This window comes from Vipera ursinii (genome assembly GCF_947247035.1).
Source record: "Vipera ursinii genome assembly, chromosome: 6".
Taxonomy (NCBI): Eukaryota; Metazoa; Chordata; class Lepidosauria; order Squamata; family Viperidae; genus Vipera; species Vipera ursinii.
The window spans coordinates 46,979,731-46,990,747 of NC_139515.1; the positions used below are offsets into that span (position 1 = coordinate 46,979,731).

Here is an 11,017-nt window from a genome sequence, read left to right on the forward strand (position 1 = left end):
GTACCTTCTGTTATCTCATTTATCTCTCCCCAACTCTTTGAACTTCAAATATTACCTATAATACGGTCAAACAGTAATCTAATTCCATAAAGAATGAATAGTCTGATGGATGATCCCAGAAATATTACTTGTAATATACATTAATCATCACCTATGAATCTACTTAACTTTTCAAGTGCTCCTTTCTAATAAAATTCCAGAAAATATTTCATTATATTTGATATTTTTCCTTAATTCTCTTTTCATTCACCCAGCCTTCATATAGCACTCCATTTTTACTACTAGCTGCTGTTCTGGGCTTCTTTCTCAGCTGCTGTCATTTTTGTAATTTGGGTTCTATCAATAACACATGTATTACTTCCTGAATATAGCATCATATCAGTTATTTTGAAACCCAGAATAATGGATTAGTAGCATGTCCCCATTACAAGGCTGAGAAAAGGCAGTGTATGTAAGACTCCAAATAAGTTATTTGAATCTGGTATTCAGTTAATAGCTTATAATTGTAGCAGTTCAGTAACAGTAAACACTGTCATTACCAACAAGCACAATAATTACTGTGGAAATCATCCATGTTATTATTAGGGTTAACTTATTTGTTAGCTGCAATATTAAGTACTTAGACCATTTTTTGTTTTTTCTTCTCTTTTTAGCCATGGATGTATAAGAAATATTATAGACTTCTTTGAATTCAGATGCTGCGGTTTATTTCGTCCTGTTACTGTGGACTGGACACGGCAATATACAATAGAATATGAGCAAACCTCTGGAACTGGCTACCAGCTGGTTTAACACCCACTTCCAATATGTGAGCATATCAGATCTGAATGGTGCCTGGAAGTTTGTTTCTTTTGAATCCACATCACTTGAACAGTAGCATGTTATGAATAGAGCTAACAGTGAATCTAATGGTACCTTCTTTGCATCTGTTTTATTAATGGAAGTTTAAAAAAGGACAGAATAAACTGCCAATCCTGACAATGAGGAAGAAGAAGGGAATTTTAACTGTTCTTACTACAGGAATAACTCCAAAAGACATATTCACACAATTATATTTTAGTTTCACAATGAAGCATGAATTGTTAAAAATACAAACAGAATAAAGTCATGCTGTGCTGAAGAATCAATATTTATTTCATAATTTGAACAATTTCATTTGAAGTTAATATGAAGCTAACATCTTCAGATCATTGTATTATATTTACTGCATTGAAATTTTGTATAGATTTGCTGTAATATGTGCGTTGAAAAATGTACATTAAATACAGTAATGAATTATGTAGTTTTGTTGGGGTCTACCATAAATTGTGAAGTTGAGGATGTTTGTCACAAAACTTACCTAAATGTAATGGTAATTATCAGTTTTTAGGGCTGATTTGTCTCTGATACAATAAATTACTCATAATAAATCTTATATGAAGTTGTATATCCTGGGCAGAAAAAGCAACATAGAAGAAATCAACTTTTCTGCCTAATACAAAACACCACTTAAATGCATGATGATACTTTCTAAAATTAAATTACAAAATAAAATATGATCTGCAAAAATTAAAGAAAAAATGTTATATATGCTGTTAGTACAACTTTGTTTCATAAGTAATGTGAGACATTGTGCATGATATATTCTACTGTCATTAGAGAATTGATAAACAAGATGTTATATGGGAGGCAAAAAATCAAAGATTAAATTCTAATTAATTAGGATATGATTGTTATTAAATTGGATGCAGTTCCCAAGAAATGTAGCTAGATTAAAATAATGTTTAAAAAGATAAATTTAAGCTAAATTTATTTCTTTGTAGCACATGTAAGTTATTGATATTACAGGTGTCATGAATTATATAGTATGTTAATAAGTGGAAAAATACAATAAACCTACTTTCAAATTATGAAATTTAAAAGACAAGGAGTGGTGTAAAGTCACATTCCAGAAGCATTTTTTTTGTTGTTGAATGTGATGCACTGATTTTCAGTTATAGCATTTTTATATATTCCTTGTGAATTTTTCACTGCTTCCTTAAATATTGTTTACAGAGAGACTTGAAATATGTTTGGGTTCTCTTAAGTGCTGTAGCAGTATAGTGGTTCAAGAATCCTGTGAGGAGGATCTAGGGAAGGGATGTTTAATACAGAAGTAGAGACCATTGTAAAGAATGTGTATCTGTATATAAATAATTTATCAACTAGTTTTTGTAAGTGTGTGTGTACATGTGTGTATGTTAGTATATTTAAAAGCTGCTCATTTCATTTTGAACAAAAAATGTAGGATGATATCTAATGGGCTTTTTAGTAACGATCAATATTGCTATTAATAGGCACTGTACCCTGCAACTTCACTGCATGTTTGATGCTTGGCAAAACTAGCATTTCCTGTAATATTGAGATTACAGGTATTAAAGCAATCCAGTGGTATTCCCACCCCTTGCCTTAGAAAGAGGAGCAGTGAAACTGTAAATAGTTGATGTTCAGTATTTGCAAGTATGCTTTTCCCCCTTTCAAGGTGTTTCTTTGATTGCCAGGTGTCCATAGTTTGCAAGTACCAGATATCAAGATTTACAGAAATGCAACCTTAGTATAATTTGGATATTTTAATATTGAGAAACTTCAATTAATCTTTAATAAACTATGGTTAGGTTAAGAAAATGAAGTTATGTGCAAGGAGGTAAAAGGTATGTGCCAGTTTGACAGATACTTTTTAGAAAAATACTAAGAATATACCATTCTTGCAACATTCCTTCTAACTTTTAATGTTAAAGCTGAAAAGATTAGGCAACACTTTGTTTCATATTTTAATACCCCAATCTTTAGCAGGTTTGAGAAGCCCTACTTATTTTGTCTTTTAATAATCATGTTTTCTCCTTTAATAATCATGTTTAGAATCTTAAAACCCTTGATTCTACTTTAGAAAAAATGTATTTTCACAGAAACAATTGCTTTTGAAAGGCCTCAGAAGATCAATATATTTGTAGATCTTCTGCTATATATAAAAATATATATGATATAAAATCCTTGTCCAAATAATTGTGTCCTTCATACAATAAAAAGTAAATTTCACTTAAGTAGGGAAAAAGTATAAATTTTGTTTTTGTACTCTACATAATTGTCAGAGAAAAAGTAATGGAAGATAAAGGTTCAATATTTGAGGCACCTAAAATTATTCTGTTGCCAGAAATTTTGAAATGTATAGTCTGGAACCCAAAAGGGGAAAATACATAGAATATTTTTTTTCTGCTTGTTGAATGTATTGCAGCATACTACAGCACCCTAAGGCCTTTGGGAATCCAATTAAAAAGATTAGAATTTTGACATTCATTGTTATACTAAGGTTTAACATATTGTATGTGACCTAGAAAAATGATACATATATTATGCAGGTTTTAAGTTTTCCAGTGCACAACTTTCCCCCCATGATTTTCTTTTCAACAATCAATATGCATTAAAAGTGCATCACTGTTTTAAAATGAGTATTTTGTTTTTCTAATTTATTTATAACTGTGCCAAGTTTTATTTTATTGTTATGACTGATGTATTACATTGTGAACAAAATCTGTAAAAGGTTTAATAAAATAGTTCTCCTTCCATAAAATTGACATTTTTGTAAGTTATTAATCAATATTTGTCCCCTTGCTTTGCTTATTCTGATTATTATGCTCAAGTGGCCCAGCTCTGGAGATCTCTTTTTAGTTAGAGATGGAATCTGATTGAACCCAAATTAGGAGGCACTTGTTTCCCTTCAGATGTCAGGTTTATCAGCTTGAGAAATGGCCAAAACTCTTTGAATCTTCCCTGATCAAGTAAATAGAATTTATCTATTTTGTTAATGTTTTCACCAAATAGGCAAGAAGGAGAATGAAAAATAATTCAAGTGTTGATTGGTAAGAAAATTATTTATACGGACTATTCTGCAATTCTATCTTTAACTTCTCATCACCTTCCTGGTCTTCTTGAGATTGGAGAAAAAGCAGGAAGTATTTAATTGCAATTAATGTTATCATATTCACATATCAAAAGAGAGAAAACTACCCATACTTGCTTTTGTGAATCCACTTCACAGATGTCACTCATTATCATTAACCTCACAGCACTGATAAATAATACATATGTATGCCTTCACATGCAAAGAGACTTTTGCTTATGTTACCTATGCTACTAATATGAATGTACTAAGGCAGAGGACCCCATCCTTTTGGGCACCAGGGACTGGTTAGGTGGAGATAGGAAGCGTGGTTTTGTGTGCTGCCTGTATCCTGCAAATGGGGCTTTGCTTGTTTGTGTGGACCGGTTGCTGGCATTCTGCAGTCCGGTACTGATCCATGGACTGGGGGTTGGGGACCCCTGTACTAAGGAGACTGCTGTAATTTATTTATACATAATTTATATATACATAGAATGAAGGCTACTGCTAAGCTTGTAAGCCGCCCTGAGTCTTCGGAGAAGGGCGGGATATAAATGGAATTAAAATAAAATAAAATTTATTATACATTTACCGTATTTTCCGGCGTATAAGACTGGGCGTATAAGACGACCCCCTACATTTCCTGTTAAATTATAGGGTTTGGGCTATACTCGCCGTATAAGACTACCCCTCTTCCAACGCACACCAAATAAAAATTAAAAAACATCACATTTGATTTTAATATGGTAATTTTAATTGAAATGCTTATGACATGCAGGTACTTAGTAGGAAAACTGTCACTTATAAACATAAGGCTGTTTGTCATCAAACATGTAAACATAAAACAGTGCAAGTGGATTAAACTTAATAATAATAATAATAATAATAATAATAATAATAATAATAATAATAATAATAATAATAATAATAATAATTTGGAAGGGACCTTGGAGGTCATCTAGTCCAACCCCCTGCTAAGGCAGGAAACCCTATACCATTTCAGACAAATGGCTGTCCAGTCTCTTCTTAAAAACTTCCAGTGTTGGAGCATTCACCACTTCTGGTGGCAGGTTGTTCTATTGGTTAATTGTTCTAACTGTCAGGAAGTTTCTCCTTAGTTCTAGGTTGCTTCTCTCCTTGACTAGTTTCCATCCATTGCTTCTTGTCCTGCTTTCAGGTGCTTTGGAGAATAGCTTGACTCCCTCTTCTTTGTGGCAGCCCCTGAGATATTGGATCACTGCTATCATGTCACCCCTCACCCTTCTCTTCGTTAAACTACACATACCCAATTCCAGCAACTGTTTTCTATTTTCCTAATTCACTTTTTCACTTTTCCTAATTCACTCTAAAGCTTTCCCTGCGCAGAGCCTTAAGTAACACCAGCTGCCTGCAATTAGTGCAGGTTCCCATCCCACCAGGCTCAAGGTTGACTCAGCCTTCCATCCTTCCGAGGTAGGTAAAATGAGGACCCAGATTGTTGGGAGCAATAAGCTGACTTTGTAATAATGCTGCTTGTGGGGTGTCTGTGTGAAAGCTCTAATAAGCAGGCATATACATAGAATGAAGGCTATTGCTAAGCACATTGATTTGTGCTTTAAATTGTAAACCGCCCTGAGTCTTTGGAGAAGGGCGGGATATAAATGGGATTTTTAAAAAAACACCAAATGGGAGATCCGCTCCAGGTTCTACAGCTGCTCTTCAACTTTAGAAGGAAAGACGCCCAGACCCCAGCCTGTAAAAAATCACAGATTGCAGCTTCTACTCCAATTGGTCCCGCTTTCCCTGCGCAGACTAAATGGGAGATCCGCTCCAGGTTTTCCAGCCAGCCCTGTCCCTAAAGTTTCAGCACCCGGCGTATAAGACGACCCCTGACTTTTGAGAAGATTTTCATGGGTTAAAAAGTCGTCTTATACGCCAGAAAATACGGTATTAAATTTATTTGCCCCCCCCCATCTCATTTCAAATGACTCTGGGTGACTTGCAGCATAATAAACATTAAAGAACCATTAAAATCATTGGATATAAAAAGATGTAAAATGTAATAATATTTGATTGATAAAAGGAGATAAGATCCCTCAATTTTTGAACACCCGAATAAGAATCTGCCTTAACTATGAAATGCACTTCATTCTATAGTCTTGAATGTTAATAAGTAAATGTTTTGAGATACAATAGAATAACTGCCTTGCCTTGTAAACAGAGAAAAGGATACACTTCTCCATCTTATTCACTTCATCAAATGGATTGTGAAGTTTGCTAGCAAGACTACTTTCTCTGCCCTTTGTCATGCATATTGTGGTACTTCCAATACAGTTGGAATTTGTGGGAACAAATACCTTCAGATAAGGAGCAGAAACAGCTGTTAAAGCTTGCAAAATGTCAGTTGTCTGCAAATGGTCTGCAATTATGCAAAATTGAATTATACACAGATTGATTCCTACAGCATGTATTTCCCTTGTAGACAATTGCACAGGGGCCAAGAGCCATCTAAACCTTCATAGTAACTTAATCATGTATGTGTGAAATTGTTCCAACTGTGTGCAGATGTAGTATTATTTAGTTGAGCAGTGTACTTGCTAGAATCAGACCAAATGTTTATATATTTAAGCATATTAATATGTTGAGTGAAATTCTAAAATAATGTAAAATTCCAATTCATTAGAACACAATGTATTCGCCCTCCAATCTTTTGATTTTACCTACTACTTCTAAGTGCTTGTGTGATTTACACAATCCAAATAGTAGTCCTGCTTCAGCAAGTGTCACCTTCTATATCTCTAGGAATATGGATCCTTAGGTTTATCCCTACGAACAGGCAAGCACCCCCATGATTTTGATTACAATCGTCTTTCTTTTAGGATATAAAAGAAAGCCTCTGGGAGGAGGCTTCGTGGTATCCGAAGCAGAAGATCCAGATTCAGTCAGTTTTGTTCCATGCAGTATTAACCTTGTGAACTCTAAAGCAGACATGTCAAACACAAGGCCCAGGGGCCAGATCCGGCCCACGAAGTGGTTTCATGTGGCCCGCGAAGCCATCCTGGAAACAGTGAGGGAATGGCCCCCACTGCCTTGGCCCTGGCCCAGAGACCCTTCTCTTGCCAGATCTGTCCCACTCCTGCCCAGGCCCCCATAGGCATCCTTGATGCAAATGATGTAGAGCTGGCCACGCCTACCCAGTAGGCCATACACGCTCTAGCCATGCCCACTCAGTAGGCCACGCCCACCCAGGCCATACCCACCTGGCCCCCTGAGGGCAACCGCAATGCTGAGGCGGCCCTCAATGAAATTGAGTTTGACACCCCTGCTCTAAAGCATCCTCCTTCCATTATGTATTCAAGATGGACAGTGATTAATATTTATATGTTACCTATATGTAAGGTGTAGGTCTATACATATGTTGTATGTTTAAATGTGTGTTGTGTATGTGTACACTTTTGAGAGCAAGCAACTAAATTTCATTTTTAATGTGTGCCATTTTGCCCAGTAAAAATGACAATAAAGGTTATCTATCTATCTATCTATCTATCTATCTATCTATCTATCTATCTATCTATCTATCTATCTAATTGCCATCAGGAGTTCTATTAAATGCATCAGTAATAGATCAACATCCAGCCACAGAACCACCACCTCTGGCTTCTAATAGCAAATTTATTTTGTGGAGAAAGTCACCCTTTTATTTCAGTCATGAGTTTGGGCCTTAGTTGTGACCATACTCATGTGTTATTGGAATATAAATGTGCATCACAAATTCCTATGCATAAATTCTCTAATGGGATGATGGTGGACTTCAGCGGTGCTAAACCAGATACAAGGGCAGTACAGAAATCCCCTATTAAAGAGGAAAATTTTGGAGTATGCAAAAAGCACGCACATGACATTGCTTTCCTGGTTTCACAGACTGCCCACCACAGCTGATTAATCTCTGGGAAACACTTATTCAGTTGTAAATACCTTATCACAGCATGTTATCTTAGCAAAACCAGTTTTTACATAAAAGTGACTGGCTAGCATCATTCTCTCTCTGAAATTTAAGGTTCTGCATTTGTCTCATCTGAGTCCAGAGGGAAGGCTAGAGCAATTAGCATTGCTTTTACATTATTTTTCCTAGAGTGCTGAGGAGAAAAAGCTTTTGCTAAATTTTCAGCAACCAACCATTTTGTTTTTCCTTAAATGCCTCTGAGCAATCTGGCATTCTGGGAAAAATATAGAAATAGTTCGGAATTTTAGCCAATGTATAACTTGTCCACCACTGCTTTTGTCTGATGCAAAAGCATACAATAGGTTTGAAATATTTGAAGCAAAGGCCAATATTAAAAGATGGGATGCTACTCAGTATTTTTCATCCTGTTGTCAAAGTTCTGCATTTTCTCCCCAATGATATTTATACAACTACTCTATTGCTGAGACTATGCTGGAAACGATTAAATTCAATGTCTGGGTTTTCTTCCATGTGGAAGGTATTGTCCTACAGTATTGTCTATGCTTTCAAAACTATACTTAATGCAGATGTTGTTTGAGGTTTCCCAGCAAGATTGAACAATGGTTTCTTCCCTGAAAGTAGGTCTTCCTATGCATCAAGTTTGCAACAGAAACGTTTTGCAATTTCTTCATATCCAAATTTTCTACACATTGAGAATTTTGCACTGAGTGCTAAATCTTATATTATTTTTGCATTATGAAGACTGTCATATGTCAAAGTGTCCCAGTGACATTCTTCTATCAATTCACAGACACCCCCCCCCAAGAATGAGAGCATTCAACCCTTGTCACGCAGGACATGTAGAATTGTCACATGAAAAATTAGAGTTTTACCATTTCAGAGTGGGAATAACGTTGCTAGGATTTGTATTTTTGTAGTTTGTCCTCAACCTAAAGTAACAGTGGATAAAGCTGTTTGAGTGAACTAGAGACTTGAAGAATTCAAGCAAGAGAAGCACTTTATACATTGAAATACAGTTTTAGCCCCAGAATGAGATTCAGCATTAAAACTGGATGAAAAGGGGCAACAGGTCAGGCAAAAGTCAAATGCCCCTCAATGGACCACACTGAGGGACAAAAGACATGAGATTTTGGCACATTTAAATTAAGGTTTAAACAAAAAGTGCAGTAGCTAGTGTTTGAAATAAATATGAGCCTCCCTGTTGCTTACCATGACTGAATTTCAACTGGTCATTTAATCATTACAAAACCATGTATTTGTCGGACAAACCAATGGTACTCTGTTTCCCTGAAAATAAGACCTGGTCTTAATTTTTATTTATTTTTTTGCCTCCAAAAGAGGCATCAGGTTTTATTTTCGGGAGGTGTCTTTTCCACGGTCTCACCTCAGGGCAGCGGCACCAAGAGCCCCGCCTAGCCAGTCCACTTTTTCTGTGGCCGAATCCATAGCTCGGTTCTCAGATGCACAGGCCTTTCCAGAAGGACTCTGATGGTGAAATGCAGGCCAGAGCTCCATTTTTAGGTGCAGAGGCATTTCCTTCGGCTACAAAAATGGGCCAGCGAGGTGAGGCAGGTGTCGATTTATGAGAGGCCTGGCTGCAATAAGTAGGTGTGTGGGACAGCTCTACCCTCCCCACCCCCACCCTAGCTTTTTAGGTGTGCGCCTCATCCCAAAACTAGGGCTTATTTTGAGGTAGGGCTTTTATTAGGCCCACCCCCCAAAATCAAGTTAGGGCTTATTTTCAAGCTAGGTCTTTTGGGGAAACATAGTAATACAGTTTAAAAGTCAATCTTGACATGTACTGTGTTTCCCAAAAATAAGACCTGTCCCAAAAATAAGCCCTAGCCTAGACTGAAATCGAGGAGCTATTTATATTGCGTCAAGGAGATTGTTACTACACCGCAGACAGAACAATTAAAAAGATGGGAACTTCATGTTAAACAACTTCATAATTGGATAGAACGGCTTGAGGAATTTCTTGGAGGTTTGGATGATTTGGAAATGTTTAAATAAGACAGTGCATGGTTTGGCTACAACTAAAGACCACATGGAAAAATGGGAGTTTCCCCCAGAGGACAAGGATATTTACTGCAAATGTGGCTTTATTCAACAACCATCCATCTTTTAAGTGCCCCCTGGAATCAACATGTACACAAAATGACTTACTGGTCAGAAATATGTGTGCCATCCATGTGGCCTGGATATAAATTTACATTTTTATTAAAGTTTTTAATCTTTTTAAAGTTAATAATTTTCTCTTTTCTAGTTCCTGTATTTCTGACACGAGAGAGAGGAAATTTGTGTCAAACATTGCAAGGACTCTATTTACAGGGCTAAAAATTAATGGGAAAAATAGAAGTCAGTGGGATTCAATGTGACTCAAATGTATGAATTTTACTTTTCTACTAAATGAACATTAAAAATTCATATATATGAACTGTGTGGCTATGTGGCTTTTATTTAAACATCCATATTTGATGGTTCCTGAAGTCTCACCAGCCTTCAATCTTTCAAAAATATTAGGCCCAGGATTTTGCCACCACAAAGTGACCCGCCTGTGTTCTATTTAAAGTTAGTGTTGTTGGCTGTAGCCAGAAAGAAAGAAGCAGAGTACTGATAAATATTTTTTTTATTATTTTAATTCCATTTATATCCCGCCCTTCTCCGAAGACTCAGGGCGGCTTACAAGCTTAGCAGTAGCCTTCATTCTATGTATATGCCTGCTTATTAGGGCTTTCACACACACCCCAAGCGGCATTATTACAAAGTCAGCTTAATTGCCCCCAACAGTCTGGGTCCTCATTTTACCTACCTCGGAAGGATGGAAAGCCGAGTCAACCTTGAGCCTGGTGGGATGCGAACCTGCACTAATTGCAGGCAGCTGCTTTGTTCTTCTTTCAGAACAAAGGCGGGAGAAAAAACCCATCACTGGCAAATTGGATTCAGTGATGCGGTTGTGAAAATCCAAAACTTTCTTCCAAAGAAGTGACGCCAGCATTACTGTAAAAGTTCGTTTTTGCCTCCACTTTTGTGCTCACCATTAAGTATGGCAAAAAAATGTGCAGGACTATTGGACATGAAAGTAGTGTTCCACATCTGCTTTTGCTTAAATAAAAATTTATACAAACTCTGAGATGCTGAGTTATGTTCTTGAATTACTCCTGGCAAGGAACTAAATG

General features: G+C 36.5%; 1 protein-coding gene across 2 annotated transcripts in view; it reads left to right on the forward strand.

Moving 5' to 3' along the window:
- ZDHHC17 (zDHHC palmitoyltransferase 17) overlaps positions 1–3,584 on the forward strand; it is a 74,984-nt gene extending 71,400 nt beyond the window's left edge. For both annotated transcript variants that reach the window (XM_083365141.1, XM_083365140.1), the window contains exon 17: positions 654–3,584. In XM_083365141.1, the coding sequence (XP_083221267.1) occupies positions 654–792 (139 nt within the window). In that variant the 3' untranslated portion in view covers positions 793–3,584. The remainder of the gene's footprint in view (positions 1–653) is intronic.
- The last annotated feature ends 7,433 nt before the right edge of the window (positions 3,585–11,017 follow it).